Source organism: Pyrgilauda ruficollis, unplaced genomic scaffold (genome assembly GCF_017590135.1).
Source record: "Pyrgilauda ruficollis isolate IOZ18807 unplaced genomic scaffold, ASM1759013v1 scaffold16, whole genome shotgun sequence".
NCBI classification, from domain to species: Eukaryota; Metazoa; Chordata; class Aves; order Passeriformes; family Passeridae; genus Pyrgilauda; species Pyrgilauda ruficollis.
This window is the reverse complement of record NW_024514764.1, coordinates 4,391,012-4,407,548: the sequence shown is the minus strand read 5'-3', so window position 1 is coordinate 4,407,548 and position 16,537 is coordinate 4,391,012. Positions and strand designations below refer to the sequence as shown.

At 48.2% G+C, this 16,537-nt stretch overlaps 1 protein-coding gene across 7 annotated transcripts in view; it reads right to left on the bottom strand.

Annotated features, from left to right (window-relative positions):
- Positions 1 to 14,922, bottom strand: part of PDGFA (platelet derived growth factor subunit A) — a 36,621-nt gene extending 21,699 nt beyond the window's left edge. For all 7 annotated transcript variants that reach the window (XR_005954708.1, XR_005954709.1, XM_041462341.1 and 4 more), the window contains exons 1-4: positions 14,011 to 14,922; positions 12,989 to 13,085; positions 5,437 to 5,541; positions 3,206 to 3,393 (exon numbers count right to left, since the gene is read on the bottom strand). Coding sequence is in view for 5 of the 7 variants with exons in the window: in XM_041462341.1 (XP_041318275.1) it covers positions 3,206 to 3,393; positions 5,437 to 5,541; positions 12,989 to 13,085; positions 14,011 to 14,073 (453 nt within the window). In the remaining 2 variants the exon portion in view is untranslated. The remainder of the gene's footprint in view (positions 1 to 3,205; positions 3,394 to 5,436; positions 5,542 to 12,988; positions 13,086 to 14,010) is intronic.
- Positions 14,923 to 16,537: the final 1,615 nt, after the last annotated feature.

Here is a 16,537-nt window from a genome sequence, read left to right as displayed (position 1 = left end):
CATCCAGCTCCTTTTCTCTGCACCTCACCCTCATGTTAATGTATTCTAAGAATATACCAGGTTAAAATTTCCCAGATCAGATCAACATTGAATATGCAGAAATGGCTGAAGCTGGCAGGGCTTCTGCTCAAGGCCAACCTGAGGCAAAGCTGAGGGAGATGGAGTCATTTAGCTTTTGTTTCTTAATTTGCATATGAACATTGCTGCAAACAATCATATTGTTCAGCTTGGCTATTCAAAATTAGTAGTATAGCCAGGATTTGCTCCATAATATTAATGATTTTCTGCTTCTGTGATCAAACCCACCAAGAGCAACACTGTGCTCAAAAGCCTTTTGGGAAGACTCTTGTTCAGAACCCCCCAAATAAATTACAATCTGGTACTTGGTAAGTACTTGAACTCACTGGACAGAAGCAACAGATCTGCAGATGTTACTGAAATACTTTTGCACAGAGGAGAAAATCTCTCTGTAACAGACACCAACACCCCTAACTTCCCCATCCTTGTCACCATTGCTCTATGAGGAGAGAAATAGAATCCTTTCCTTCCCATCAAAGATCAGCTCCCAGCCAGTCTCTCCATCTCAGTCTGAGTTCTGTAGGGCTGTGCAGGTGCAGCTGGCTGAACACAGATATCTCTTTAGGGCCAGAGCTGTGCTCCCATGGGCTCACTGTCACCATGCAGGGCAAACCCACCTTTCACTAATGAAACCCACCCCATGAAAGGGAAACTTTACAAGACCCATTTCAGGGAAGCTGTTCCACCAACCCCTCTGGCTTGGAGCCTCCCTATAGCTTCAATTCCACATTAATGGGTATTTCACTGATGAGAGCTCAGTGAAGATGGAGAAAGGACATCCCTGAACCCTCCAGCCTTTGAATCACGTCCCAGGAATGAAATGCCCCAACACAACCATCTCCACTGCTCCTCCCACACTGCCCCAGCCGTCTCTTAACCTTGACTACAGTGGCCCTCAGTGAGACAAAGAAAACACCCTTTGCTTTTGCCTGTTGGATGATGCAAACCCACTTGCTGACCTTTCTGGATGAACATTTTTCTAGTGTGAATGGGCCAGCTATGATCTCACTACCTTGTCAATGAGGAGGAAGTGGGGAAAGCCTTTTCAAAGTTCCATCAAAAGAGAGCTTTTATGCAGTCTGACATCAGGGGAAAACACAAGCTGGCTTTTCCAATGCACTGCAGAGCAGCTGAGAAGGCTCTCCAAAACCGCTCCCACCTTTCCAGGGACCCTCGCTCTGAGCCAGCTACTTAATGGCATGAGCAGACATTCAGCTCTAAACTTAGGATTGGCAAAAGGCTCAGAAAACCATCAATTACATCAAAGCTACAAGGGGATCTGACTCTGGAGGGCATAAATATGGATTCTGTTCTAAGAGTTCTGGTGTTACAGTGGGGTCAGCCTACAACCTTTACAATGAACATCCTGTTCCTGCTTGACCTCTTGTCCTTTTTTTCCCCTGCTATTTAATGACTGTTTGGAGCAGTCTTGGAGCTTGGAAAAAAAAAAAAAAGTCCTCCAAAGCTAGCTGACGTATATTGATATTGCTGGTGGCAATATATTTACACAGCCACGAAAAGCAGCTGCTCAGCTGAGCCTACTTTTAGTTTGTGCGCTACTAAAATGAATGCAAATCTAAAAGCACTACAAGGGGCTAAGAGACTGAAATTCCTTCAATGTAGTGGTGTGATGGGGAAGCAGCCCCAGCAGTGCCATCCTGCAAAGCTGCTGCCAGGAGTTTGCAGCTCTTAGGGAACACTCGCTGTCCCAGCAGCAGGGGAACAGCCAAGACCCTCTGTCTCATCTGTCATCTCTCCCATCCCTCAGGGGTAGGAGAGAAGCACAATATCACAGTGTTGTTCAGTATCACACACAGGTACCAACAGCAAGTTCATCACACACATGTCAGCTCTTTGCTGAGCACATCCAGCTGCTCTGTACGTGTTTGCTGCTACACAAAATCAAGTGCAAGCTGCATCAAATCCAAAGGCAACAGCACTAAATATCACAGCCCTGAGGCATTTTGCTTTTTAGCTCCTATTCAGAAAGGTTTACAATTGTAGTCTTTCAATTTCTCCAGTTTGTTCTCAGCCCTCAAGTAATTATTGATCCAAATTTTTACATAATTTTTAATTGTTTCTGCAAAGCATATCCCACAAAGGCAAGGCAGCAAGCAAGTGTAAAGTATAATTATTTTTAGGAGCACTGAAGGAATCTCAATGTTTCTCCAGCTTATTTGGATGCAAAAACATTTTTCTCAGATGTTCAGAAACAGAAAAGAAAAAGAAATTCTGCCCAGACAGGTCTGCATGTATGAAAAACAGTGTATGAAAAACAATGAAATGGCTTAGGTGCCTTATTTTTGTTTTAGGATATACAGCACTAAGTGAACAGCACTTTTCTAAAGAAATCCATTGCAAGTGAAGCAATCAGTATACTGTGCTGAGCAATTTTACGTTTAAGAATGTGATGGGGTTTATTTTAATTCTGCTCTTAAGAAATTCAGGGCAACAAGAACTCAGAGTCTTCACAATATGAATGTTAAGTGTAAGTCTAATCTCCTACACACAGATGTAGATCAACAGTACTTGTTTAAATACTGATAAAAATTAGAACACAGTGAAGCCAAATGAACATAAATATTTCACGTAATATTTACTGGAAAGTTGCAATAGGGATTTTGTCTAATGAGTAAATACAGCATGAAGCTGTTGAGTCTAATATCCCTGGGGTAAGATAATTTGAAACACATTTTTTCAGATCAAAAGTGTTATGTTGTCAAATGTAAAAGCCCAATTTAGGCTGCATAATATTTAATTAAGAAAACAGCATTCCATACTGTGATTTATTTATTTTTTTAAGTCCAATGCCCCTTGAGTCATTTTATCTTCTTAACTTTAAGATCTATACTGTGCGAGATCATGGGAAAGGCACAATCAACTTTACTTTCATTGTAAAGAAAAAAAAAAAAAATAAAAAAAAGAAAGAGAGAGAGAGAAAACCTAAAGGGAATCCTGTGAAAACCAAATCCAAACCCAAGATTTTCCAACGACCACGTCACTTGAAAAAGCCATAAATGGAGAGGGGCATTCTGTGCGAGGAAGGACAGCAGAGATTTGGGCGACACGGGCACAGGGGTAAGTGGAGTTTCCGGGCTGATGGGGACCCAGGCAGGGCCCTGCTCACCTTGACACTCCTGTGGTGTATCCGGGAGGGCTGGCACTTGACGCTGCTGGTGTTGCAGCAGCCGGTGCAGCGCTTCACCTCCACGCAGGGCGGCCATATCAGGAAGTTGGCCGAGGTGGGGTCGATCTGGCTCCGAGGTATCTCGTAGATCACCGTCCGCGTCTTGCACACCGCCGGGATGGCCTCCTCTGCGGGCACAGGAGAGTCACAGCCAGGGTGAGCAGCTGCCAGAGCACCCACGTGGGTGAGGCACACGTGGGGCCAGCGCTCCCAGTCCCCACCGGTCACTGGCAAGCCAGTGCTGAGCGCTGTGCGCTCGCAGCTGAGCTGTGGTGTTACCCTGGGGACAAGCTTGACTCGCTTCCGAAGCCCAGCCCTAAAATGAGGGTTTCCAGTGGCCTGGCTCCCAACACAGCTTGGAGCACATACCATGAGATAAGGCAATCCTGGCTCTGGGAGTGACAGCAAGCCAGGAGCTCCTCCACATTCGATGACCCCCTAGTACAGAGTGACTGTGACTCCTCAGAGTGACTGTGCAACAGCAGCTGTTGCTTTCCAGCACTGGGGTCATCGCTGCACACAAACACCATCACACAACTGGCAAACACTGCCTCAGAAGTTAAACTGAGGATTCTCTGTATCATACCCAATTTGCACAGCTGGGAAACAACCTGCACCAGCTTGAAACTTTCAAGACTTGGGTTTCCACTTCCAGAACTTTAACATCTCCACATCAGGGAGTCTGGTTCATCCACCATTCCAAAGGGCAACTGCCATTTTTTCTGCAGTCATCAAAGCTTTGTAGATGGTGGGGTTTTTTTAATTTGTTATCTCTTGAATGATGCAAAACCACCAGAGCAGCATGATGGAAAAACCTGCAGTTAAACCAACTCAGGTAAGGTGAGCTTGTTTAGGATTATAAAGAGTAGCTCTGTATTACTGTGTGATGCTGCCATGATCCAAACTATGTATCATCATCAACCTAGGGACTGTTTAAGAAGTCAAGCTGATATTTCAAAACAATCCAGAAAAAATAGCTATTTCAGGGACAAGTTGTTTGCTGATAAGTTCTCCAAAGACAGCTGGGATTTTTTTTTTCCTTACAGTGGAAGCTTGTGATAGCTTTGGGTTAGATGTGTCAGGGAACTGGAACACTGCCTGCACTTCTTCACTTAGTTCTTCAGCACAAGAAGCTCAGGCCTAGACTGTGCCTGCAACATGGAAATCTAGGCTTGGTTTTGAAAGATGCATTTCAATAGACTAAATAGAATGAAAATCCTTACTCTCAGCCCCCAGTGCCATGAACTCAGGAAAATTAACAGATGCAATACTGCAAGAGAGCTGGCAACTCCCACAAGTTATTGAGCACACCCAGTTCCCAGTGCCTCTGGTGGGGAGGCATCCAGCACCTTGCAGGGTGAGGTGCCAACGTCGCCGGCTGCTTCGGCACCGCTGCTCTCCCCAGGCAGCCAAAGTGCCTGCCAACTCACACTGCAAATCCCTGCTGACAGCAAGCTGGGCTCTCTCTGCCTGCCACCACAGCTCCAAGGACAAACACGCTGATTTACCCACCAGGGATGGCACCATGGATGTTTTCCACAGGCCAGCGGAATGGTGGAACGCTCACACCTAATCAGATGAACAAGCGCTGCACATAAATCCTATTTGCATGTCCCTTTTTTAATTTATGTTTGGGCTTTTTTGCATCCTCATCATCATTAATAAGGACAAAATCCCCTGTAAATATGCCTGGTGCCCTACACTTTGACGGAAATCAATGCCCCAGCGTTTCCATCAATGGCTTTTAATTTTTGGGATAAACTGTATTTTTCTTGTGAATAAAGAGTCAAGCTGTTTCCTTTTGTGGAGCTTCTGTACTGAAAACTCTACCAACTGTTGATGTTTTTTAAAGCACACTGCTGTAGTTGTTCCCCACACTATGAATTATACATTGAATATCACAGCATTTTCTAACTGAGGTCTAGCTTTCCAACATGCTGCAACAAGAAAGTGAATGTAAAGAATTTGTGCATGTCTGTCTCCTATGGACATCCTCCAGAAGACAGCTTCTCAAGCAATGGCTCGTTTTGTGCAAAAAGAAAGGCAGAAGCTAGAAATGGCCCTTTTTTTCCTCTGTGCATGTCACATTTTTCCAGTGAAATGTCCTGCTTGGCTGAGCAAAGGCACCCCCTCTGCTTTCACTCCCAAAGTACAAATAGCTTGTTTCTTACCAATGCTTCTTTTTCTGCGAATGGGCACAGGACGGTTCTCTTGCACATGTTTAGCAGAATGAACACTGTAAGACCTCAAGTTTGTTTCTGAAACATCATCATATCCTAGAACAGGAAACAAAATGTTAAACCTCAGGTATGTTATGTGCACCAGTGTCTCTACAGTGCTGCTCCACAGGTACAAATCTGTGCTGTTCATAGACACAAGACCAAATCCTGCTACAATCAGTCTAATGTAACCCCTGTTAATGCAACTGCAAGGGCATAAGGCAGGGAATAAAGACACAGACATGGAATGTATGTATAAGCATACACAATTTAATTCCAATATCCATTTTACTGAAAGCCCCCAGAAACACTGCACACACTGTGGCACAGAACCATATCTAAATTAAAACAGTTGCATTTTTATGTGAAAGGCATAATATGGCTTTTCTTACTGGAAAGGTGTAGAAATAGGAACAATAATCCTGCATGTGAAATGTTTCTTACAAACATTTTGAAGTTCTGGTATGAGGCAACAGTAGAAAATATGGTATTAGACCCAACAGCAACAATGCTGCCTCTGTAAATTTTCTGTTGCTTGGTTTTCAGGGCAGTACTAGGGCAGAATCAAAAGCAAAAAGTAACTAGCATGGGTTTCCTTTTAGCCTCTCTGTTGCAGAACAAATCCCCTGTGAAGTATCCTAACCTTTGGAGGGGCATCTGAAGCTACTGCAAACTCTGGGACTGCATCCAGGCTTGTCTTGTTCCCTAAATAAGCCTACCACATGGGTTAAAGGGCCATGAGAAAAAGCAAAGATGGAAAACTTGGCATTTCATTTATCATAAAAAACAACAAAATAACTGCTCCAACTATTTGGGTTTGTTAAGTGAAGCAGTTCAGGTCGTGTCCCATGCCGTGGGGTCTGAAAACCACAAGCACAGTCTGCAAACGGGGGATGAGGAAGAAGGAACCAAAGAGAGAACTGCACACAGACCCCAGGACACCCAAACTAAGGGGTTTAGCACTCTGTTGCTTGGAGTGTCCTCTGGAACATCACTGCAGAGTTTCAAGGTTTCACTGCTGGCTCCTAAGAAAACTGTGACATGCTCTAAAAAAATGCAAAAGGACATTACACAGTACTCAGTTATCCTCTCTGCAAGCTACCAACACCCTACACTCCCATCTTCTGCACTGCCACACTCCCTGCTTCCAGTTTGTTCTGTACACACAGCTGTCTGTCTCTGGAACTTGTTTTAATCCCAACTTTATTAGTAACACACATCATAAGGCTCTGCTCCACAAAACAACCAACTCCTTTTCTCCTCCCTCCAAGAAATTGTGCCCTAAGGAACATGCAGCTTGTGAAATCACCTGTACAGCCAGGTGAGACAGGAAGACAGCAGGATCTTCAGCACCTTAGAAAGAGTTTTGCATCCCAGGGTTTGTCATTACTTCTTGGAAAATACTATTGTAAGTAGCTAAGAGAAAATAAAATCGGAAGTCCTAGAGGTAGTGGCAGGATCACCCACTGGTCCTGCCTATTCTCCTTATCAGCTGAACAGATCCTTGTATGAAATTAGTCATTAGTCTCAGTTTATCCAAATAAATTGGCTCCTAGTTCCTATCTATGGTACTTGTTTCCCCTAGATTTCGATGGGAAATTTTGGAACCTGACTAATTAGCTGGTATTGGGCCTTATTTGCAGTCCCAGTCCAGTAATGTAACACAGCAATGACTAAAGGGTATTATTTCTGCTTTTACTGCACCCCATACTCCAGAAAACTCATCAGTGGTATAAATAAAATGGCTTGCCAGAGATCCCACAGGAAGTTTGCAACTGAGCTGGGGAGTGGAGCCAGGTCTCCCACATCCCATTCCAATGGCACCAGGCCATCCACCTGATCCCAAATGGTGTTATGCAAAATGAGGATCCGTTCTGATGTGCCTCCAGCCCTCTTCTGTTTCCCAGCACTCAGCCACCCAACACCTTAATACTGACCTCCTTTTTGGCAGCTTCAAGTTGTCACAACCTCTCCCTCAATTTGAGGCAATGAAGTGATACTTGAAAGCAGCATGAATTCTGCTCAGCCTGAGATCCAAGCTAGGCTCGGAGTAAGAAGCATGTCCGTGCACAAGCAAACAGTGTTTAAAAGGAGATTAAACACAAAAGTAATGCCTCTAATCCCAACTGCTTGGTGGGCACAGGCATCAGGCTGGAAAGGGAAGCTGGCAGGGCTGCCAGCACCACGGCAGGGCTGGGCCATGGCTCCTAATCCCACACTCAGCAATGCTGGCACGGCTCCCTCCTAGCATGAAGGATCCCTTGCTGCCTCCTTTAAAGAAGCTGGTAAGAACCAAAGGACTGGTATGATCAGCTACCCAGGTGTTAAGTCATGTGCTTACACATAACTGCTCGATTCAGCTGCAATTAGCCTTTTTCCATCACCATGTTTATAAAGCAAAATGACAACTCGAGGAGATGTGTTGCTTATAAGATGATTTCTAAGGTGAAGAAGGCCTCTGGCTTATACTGTACCTCACTGTCTCACTACATATCTTAAGCATGTACAGCAGTTCCTAAGTTCATGTCTCCCTGTGAGGGTTACAAAAAGAGATCTACACAGCTAGCTCAGCAGAACAAGCTCCAGTCAAACCTCAATGTGTTATCTAACACAAATTGTATTATTTCTACCAACACATCATCCAAGTTTGGTTTAATAAACAGAATCATGGGGCATGGCTGGAGCCAGAATACACTACAATGCTAAAGGCACTTAAGTGTCCCCCCTGATTCCCACAGGCATTTGGAAGGAATTCCATTTCCCAGTGGAGTCAATGGGAAAATCAATGCACTTCAAGCAATGCTGAAGTCAACAGGAGTCTTGCCCAAGCAGGAATGAAAAATCACCAAGTCAGCTTTGAAACTCACACTTGGCTCTGAATGTGTGGCCAGAAGACTTCCTTTTATTTCACTAAAACCATGATGCTACATTAAGGAAGGGTGATACTTAATTTGTATCAGTTTTTCCCTCAATGTACTGAGTTGAAGGGTGAGGATGAACTCTTAGCAAAGGAAATGTAAGTTTATGGGTGCTTAACACCTCACAAAATGAGGCTTAGAGCAGAAATGGGTGGTTCTTAGTTTAGAACTCGAACACTGCTCATCACCAAGTGAAAATGGAGAATGCTGCACAGAGCCAGATTAGTGTAGCTTTCTTTTAACGTTTTAATAATAAAAAAATGTTTTCATGGCAGCCGATCAAGAAATTTCTCTGTAATCTTTTATGTACTGACAACATATCAATGATGGGTATAAAAACTCTTGCAATTAGCCTTGGTCAATCCATTAGTGTAGCTGAAATTGTTCTTTTTTGTCAGATTGGCAATTTTCCACTGGGTCATGGAATATAAATCACAGAGTTCCTGTGACATTCTGCCAATACATGATTACTCTTCTCACTCAAGAAGCATGTGGAAAGCATCCTAAGTTTACTGCTATTTTCTATTTATCAAGTTATACTTTTGAATTTCCACCTTCTTACCAAACTATTTTACGTGAGGTACAACCCCCAGTACATCCAGTCTTAATGCAAACCCTTCTAGATTTCACTTGGATGCACATCCAGAAAGTTCGGATCCAAGACTTCTAGTACCAACAGCAGCAGTTTAGGAAATTCTTACAATCTAAATTTTTCAGGAATTCAATGTAAGGCACAATAAGCTCAAATGCTCTGTCTTAGAATCAGTCCTAGAGCCAGAAAGCCCACAGTAACATCAGTCTGCTTTTATGATCTTCTTTTTGGCTGATGCAAAATTTGCCCTTCTGACATCCAACTGCAGAGACAGATGTCATTAAGTTTTCAGCTTTGACCTGTTAAAGGAAATATAAGTAGCAGCTCGCAACCTGTTTTGTTTAGGTTAGTTTTTTTTTTCCTTTACCTAGGTGTGATTAACCAACTGTAAAGAAGGAGGAATATTCCCTCATCTGTCTCAGGAAAAACACAGGCCACACATGGAAGATGCCTCTCATAATGTGCAAGAGGTCCAAGAGAAGCCAAAACACTGCACTGTAACATCCTTCATTGAGCACCATACCAAAAGCCACAAAGCCAACAACCCATTTTCCAAAAGGTTGAGCTCTGCAGCAGCCTAACACTTTTTCCATGGAAGTATACAGTTAATTTAGAACGTTTCTCCACTTAACAAAAGCTGCTCTGCTAGTTCTTAATCACAGGCCGTTAAATTCACATGGCCTAAGGTGACCCTGGTGGATGCCCTTAACCCGTGCAAAGAGGCACACTCAGCCCTGCCTCTCCCCATGCAGGCAGATGACTTGGGGAAAATCTGTTCCCAGCAGGAGGCAAACATAATAGGTGATGAAATGAACTCTACCTCCCACAGGACAGATGGGAGAGGTGAAGCACGAGGAGAGAAACCACGCTGCTGAGCCAGAGAGAGCTCCACAAGCAGAGCAGAGGAAATGCCCCCGTTTTGGGGATTTAGTCTGCTCGTAGTAAAACTGTACTCTGCACACTAGAGCTGCCTACTTCCTGGGACTGTGCATGCTTTCTCCTTTAAACAGGGTCAGACTCTGCTCTGCTTCATGCCAAGGCAATTCTGTCACTGCCTCTGGATCCCAATGCAGTAAATTAATACAAGACCCTGTTTCCTGACAGGAACAGAGAATTTTCATGCTGCCTTTACCCTCTGAGTTGGACATGCAGCATTGGGCTCTGACAAACTGGCCTGGATTTTCTTTTTTGAATACAATGATAAGCTCCATGTTGGGTAGTGTTTTTCTTTAAGTAATATGCCAGATGGTCTGGGGGTGTGGTTTCTAATTTTATGAAGGGGGTTATCAGTCATCTCTGCGCTACAATATAGAGACCAAATCTGTCAGAATAGAAGAAAAACCTGCCCACTCTGACTTACAAAACTTACTTTTCCAATTAAAAATATATGTTTTGCATTGCAGGAGAGAAAATGACTGCTCTTCCTTCATTTTCCACAGATTCCGCCTTGTTACTCAGGAATATCAGACATTTTCTTCATGCATGCCTGATCCTGCAAACTCTTAGCCTACAAGATCATTCTTAATTCTCAAGTCCACCCACTGAGTTTAAACAGGGCTACTCACATGCAGAAGGACTGGCAATACCATGCACTAAAACGAGGGAGAGAATAGTCACTGGAGTGATTTTGTTCTGAGCCCCAGTTGAAAATGAACATGCTATAAAAGAGAAATATACCTACTGTACAAGCCCTCACTGAACTGGCTGTTCCCTAAAGGCAATTGCAGCCCTAAGGAAATATATTTCAGAAATATCATCTTACCAGGGACAACAAGAAAACATTTGATTTGCTAACTCAAGCTAATACTAAATATAGTAAACAGGCCTGATCCTGTTTACTGAGGAAAGCACAGCAATTTCAATACTCGATTAGTCACTCTGATAAGCCTTTAGTAAGAATTACTCATGACAGTAAAGTCTACAGGACTGTGCCCAGGAAAAGCAAATGTGGGTAGTAAAGACAGGTTACTCCATGAGAACCCAACCATGAGTAGCTCAGAGCACAGCTTAGCACACAGGCAAAAGCAGCACTCACATAAGCATGAAACGGGTGAAAGGCTGAATATTTTGGTTTTCTTTTTTAATATTGTTTGAGTCCATGTCTTAAGGAATTACTGTTTCACAGAGAGATAGTAAAATATTTATGTCTCTTGTTTCTCTAATGGTTTCTAAACTGACAAATTGCAAGAAAACAGCAAAATGAAATGGGTAAACTTGTGGCTGACCTTCTCCATTTTTGGTCTTGCATCCTCCAGTTAATATTTGCCATGAGGTAAATAATTATTTTCTGAAATAAATTTCTCTGCTACATCTACCATTTATTCAACTCCTGCCGTTGCCCCACTTGTCTGCCTGGTTCACTTGCAATGGAGCCATGTGAACTTTTGCTCTCCTTCTAAGTGGTATTTAAAAATGAAGCATGTGCTTGTTACGCTGAGGTATTTGAAAAAATAATGTATTCTGGTAGCTACAGAACCCTGACTCAAAGGCAGGAGCAGTATGCACTATTTAAAAATGCTAGAACTCAGATCCAGCCCTTCTGCAACAGCAGCCAACTCCACCAAGTTCACTGGGAAAAAGATCTTAGCAGTAGTGCACTTGTCTGGTCCAAAACAGCCTTCAGTGAGGAAATATGAACTGCATACCTCTTCCCAATTGTGAAAGTTTCTTTAATTGTGGTGATAAACAACAGCGATGAAGCACTGCTCTCCAAAAATACCAAACCAATGCCAATCTGGTAATTACTAATTAGCCTCTATGGTAAAGTGTTGTGCAAGACAGAAATACACCCGTTTTCAGTGTAATGGGAAAACGTTTTCTCTCTAATCACATGAAAATTTAAAGCTATGACTGTAAAATACATTCCTAGTGCATTCCTACTCATTAAAAGAGCACTGTACAAAAAGCACAGAGTTAAACTCTAGAAGGATCCCGCAACTCTGAATGAAGGTGATTGAACCTGGCAGAGACTTTACAAAAATACACAGCATATGGTTTAAAAGGAGATGGCCCAGTACCAATGCAAGCAAGAACTCATTCATTTTTCTCCATGTTTGTGCTTCAGCAAGATGCAGGCTTCCTCTGGGCACATCAAAGGTGCCGGGTTTATTCTTGCTCTCTACTGAGAGAAGAAATCACCAGGAACAAAGTGCATCAAGTGAAACCAAATGATAAGGAACCCAGCAATACCATGCTCCTAGATCTGATTTACTGCTGCAACGATCTGTTAAACTGCACGTTCTCACTACACCCATTTGCATGCCTAATGATGCAGAAAATAACCCTGCACTATTTTCTTTTGAAAAAAAAAAAAAACCGACTGCGCCACGGCTCAGCGGGGCGGCAGCTCCGCACGGCCCCGCCTGGCAGCGTGTGCCCGGCAGCGCCGAGCCCCGCGGGGCGGCTGGAGCCCACCCCGGGCAGCGGCTGCCGAAGTTCGCCCGGGCGGGCGCCAAGTCCCCCGCGGGCACGGGCTCTCCCCTGCACTATTTTCTTTTGAAAAAAAAAAAAAAAAGTGTATTTTTGAGGGTAAGCTTCATATGCAGGTTTCTGTTTAAAATCAGTGCGGACCGTTTATTTTCCTTTTAATAAAGCCCAGCACTTGAAGAGACATTACTTCATTCATAAATATTGTTTCAAATATTTTAAATACCTCTAGGACAGTAGTTTAAAGATAACAGAGCAATGCAAGACCAACAACAAACCTTATGGCAATTCTTCTCCGCTGCGAGACGGAGAGAGCTCTGAAAACACGGGGGGTCACAAGGTCCCTCTCCACCCTGAACCCCACGAAGTTTTAATCCCCGATCGGCCCCTTGGCCGCCGCCTCCCTGTGACACGCATCCCAGGGCCGCCCGGCTCTCGGGGCCGGTCCCCGCACGGGTGTCGCGGGCGAGGCGCGGAGCGGCGTGCGGGGAGCGCGGGGCGTGCGGGGCCTCCCCCCGGGGCGGCGGCGGCCGACGGCGCGGAAGGAAGGAGGACGGGACTAATTTACCTACGGAGTCAATCTCCAGGAGGCGCTGCAAGTCGCGGATGCTGTGGATCTCGCTGTGCGCCAGCCGCTCGATGAGCTCCTGCGGGATCTCGGCCTCCTTCAAAGACACACACACCGCGGGTCACCGCGCAGTCCCGCCCGCAGCGCCGGGCATCCGGCGCGCCGCGCCTCTGGGCTTGCTGGGGAGGGTGCGGGGTGTTTGCGAGACATGTGGGGATGAAGCAGGGGGAAAATCCACGCACACATCCCCCCCACAGCGCTCCGCGGGGCGCCGGAGCGCTGGCAGGAGGAGGAGGAGGAGGAGGAGAACCGCGTCCCACGGGGCGCCGCCATCCTACCAGCGCCCACGTCGCTGCTGCCAGTGCCAAGCAGACCGGGTCCCGGGAAAAGTTACAGCCGCTGTGCAGCGCCGAGCACCGCGCTCGCCCCGACCGGGACCACCTGTAGCAGCCCCGGGACGCGGCTCCGCGCCCCCTCCGTCCCCTGCGGGCAGGCGGGCGGCAGAGCTCCCGACTGCTCCGGGGGACATTCCCAAACCGGGGAGCTGCGTTTTGGGGCGCGGGGGATTCACGCAAGTTCTGCCCGCGGCACTAGCGGTGCCCGCGGCCGCCGTGTGCAGTGCTGGGCGCCGCGGGGGCGGCCCGGCTCCGCGCACCCTCGGCTTCCGCACAGCCGCAGCCCGCTGGCACCCGTGGGGCGTGGATATTTTATCATATATTTATTATATATATAATATATATTATATACATATTAATTCTTAAGGGCGGCCAGCAGCCCGGGCGCGGAATGCACGGTCATTCCCCTTCGCTTCTGCCATGCATGAAATGGCAACTTGCTCCCAGGCTCGGCCGCGCAGGGCCCGGGGCAGGGCAGCGCTCCCGGCGGGGCCGGGGCGCGGGGATGCCCGCGGAGCCCAGGTGGGCAGCCCGCTCCCTCCCCGGTGCCCTCCGCCGCGGCTCGCCCCGACCCCCGGCTGCGGCGTGCCCCGGGGACCGGCAGCGCAGGAAGCCGCTCTCACCTACCTCGGAGAAGGTAAAGGACAGGTACCCAAAACCTATCAGCAAAACGCAAGCCCAGGTCCTCATCGCGGTCTAGTGCACTTTAGACACGGAGGGAAGGCAACGCTGATGGAGAGGGGCTGCAGGCCGGCTCCTGCCGCGCAGGAATTCAGTACCATCCCTCAGGGGAAAGGCAGCGGGGTGGCTCGGGGGTCCTCCGCATCCAGGGTGGGTCGGGGCTGCCCGGGGCGGCGGTGGCTTAATGACGGCGCGGCCGCTGTTTGTACGTTCCCCTCGCTACGGGAGCGTGGCTGCTCTCCCTTCTGCCGCTCTCGCTCGCTCCTCTTGGCTCTTAGGACTAGACCAGCCGGTACTTCTGCATATTTGCTTAGATCAGACCAAAGTGAAACCCAAGGAGTCGATCCGGAGCGCAGCCGAAACGCCCATCACCTGTCTGGGGCGGCTGCCCCCCTCGCGCGGGCGGCGCTGGGGCCGCCTCCCCCCGCCGCGGCCGCCGCTCCGCGCCGCGCCGGGACCGCGGGGCTGCGCTCTCCGCCGAGGGCCGGCCCCCCCCGCCGTGCCTGCCCTCCACCCGGCCCCTCCGCGGAGAGGGGAAAAATCAAAAATCTTTATTGATAAGGAGCGAAATGTTTCTCTTGCCGAGAATGGTCCCGCTTCCCTCCCCGGCTGGGGCGAGGTCAAAAATAATAATTAATTAGGAATAATAGCAGGGACAAATCGGAGCGGTATTGCAGGATCTCGCGGGCTGCCTTGGTGCAGTTCCTGCTCCACTTTGCACGGGAGAAAAAGACAGAAGGAGGAGGAGGAAGGAGGGGGAAAAAATATATATATATGCAAGAAGGTTTAAATCCCAAGGGGATCGGAGACGAACTGCAACTCCAGGCAGAGGGAGGCTCGGGGCTCGCTCCGGAGCGGTGGCCGGTCTGGAGCGTGGCCCCGGCGAGGAGCAGCATATACCGCTCCCGCCCTGCCGTGCGCCGCCCCCGCCCCTCCTCCCGGGTACTCCCGGCACCAGACCCACCAACAACAAGTCGTGGGGGTGCCGGCAGCTGCGGCGCCTGCTCCAGGGCCAGGGGCTCTGCCCACTGAGAGGGGAAAACAAGGAGCCGGCGGCGGGCAGGGGTCGGGGGGAGCGGGGCAGCCCCCGCCGCCGGCCCTCTGCGGCACCGGGCGCAGGGGCGGGCGCTGCTGCGCAGCAGCCGCCGTGTAACCTGGCGGGCTCGGCCGTGTGCTCTGCCTTTACATAAGGCAGAGCGGATCGCCATGGCCACGGCGCGATCGTGTGTGCGTGTGTGTATGCTTTCTTATCGTTGTTATTCTGTTTTAGCGGGGGGGCCTTGCCTTTTGCAGAAGGGGAGGGGCAGAGCGGCGGAGGGTTGTGGTGTGCGGGTTTTAACGTTGCTGTTGCAGCGCAGCCTTCATTGCAAGGACAACATACACGCACAGCCTTAAGGAATACAAAAGCACCCCCAAAACTGCACGAGAGGCGGCGGGGGCGGTGCGGGCGGGGGTCAGCGGAGCCCTCCGCCCTGCGGCACCCGGCTGCGGCATGCGCGGGCGCGGGGCTCCCCGCCGCGGCCGCGGAGACGCCGCGCCCCGGGGCTCCGCCGCAGCCGGACCCAGCCTTCGCAACTGCTCCGGCTCCCCGCAACTGCTCCGGCCCCCTGCAATTGCCCCGGACCCCCGCCCTGGACCCCCGCAACTGCCCCGGCCCGCATCCCGCACCGACCCTCCGCAACCGCAGCCGGCCCGGGCCCTCCGCAGCTGTTTTAGCACCCCGCAGCCGGCCCCGACCCGGCCCCGCCGCTCCGCGGGGGCAGCTCGCGTTCCCTTCGCATCCTCCCTCCTCGCCGCCCCGGCGAGAAATTGCCCCCGTTCTCCCGGCGCGGATTGGCACAAGGTGCCTGCTGCACCCTGACATCTCCCTGAACTCATTGTGATTTAAATAACAGCCCTTTCTCATCTAAACAAAGGTTCTTAATAGCAGATGCAAAGAATTCAGCTCATCTGAAAATCCAATAGCATTTAAGTGGATTAACTGCAATAACACAACTGAGGAGTGATACTATCCTTCATGGAAGACAATAGACTGTAAATGCACAGCCAGGGAGACTTATCCTTTCATCTCTGAATTTCCTTCAGCATTTCAAAAGCGAATGCTTTCTAGAAGCCCTGAAGGGGTTTGCACGCTACTGGCTTGGACATGCTTCTAGGAAACAACCTGTGCTTTAATGGGCACTTTGCAATTGCATAGAAGTTCCCACCAAAACAGAAGTGGCCTTTCAAGTACGTTTAATTCTCTCTCATGATGTCATGTAGGCTTACAGGGTGGTCTCCAGGACCACAAGGGGGGGGAAAAAAAGGTGGGGGTTGGAAAGAGAGAGAAAAGGAAAAGAGATGTAAAAGATTTGGAAGCACTTTAAAAAGGAGAATGCTGCTTGCTGCTTTTTTTTTTTTTTTTAGACAGAAAATGCTGAGCCAGTGTGGAGCCATTCTCAAATGCCTCCTGATATAAAAAAAAATTACCCAA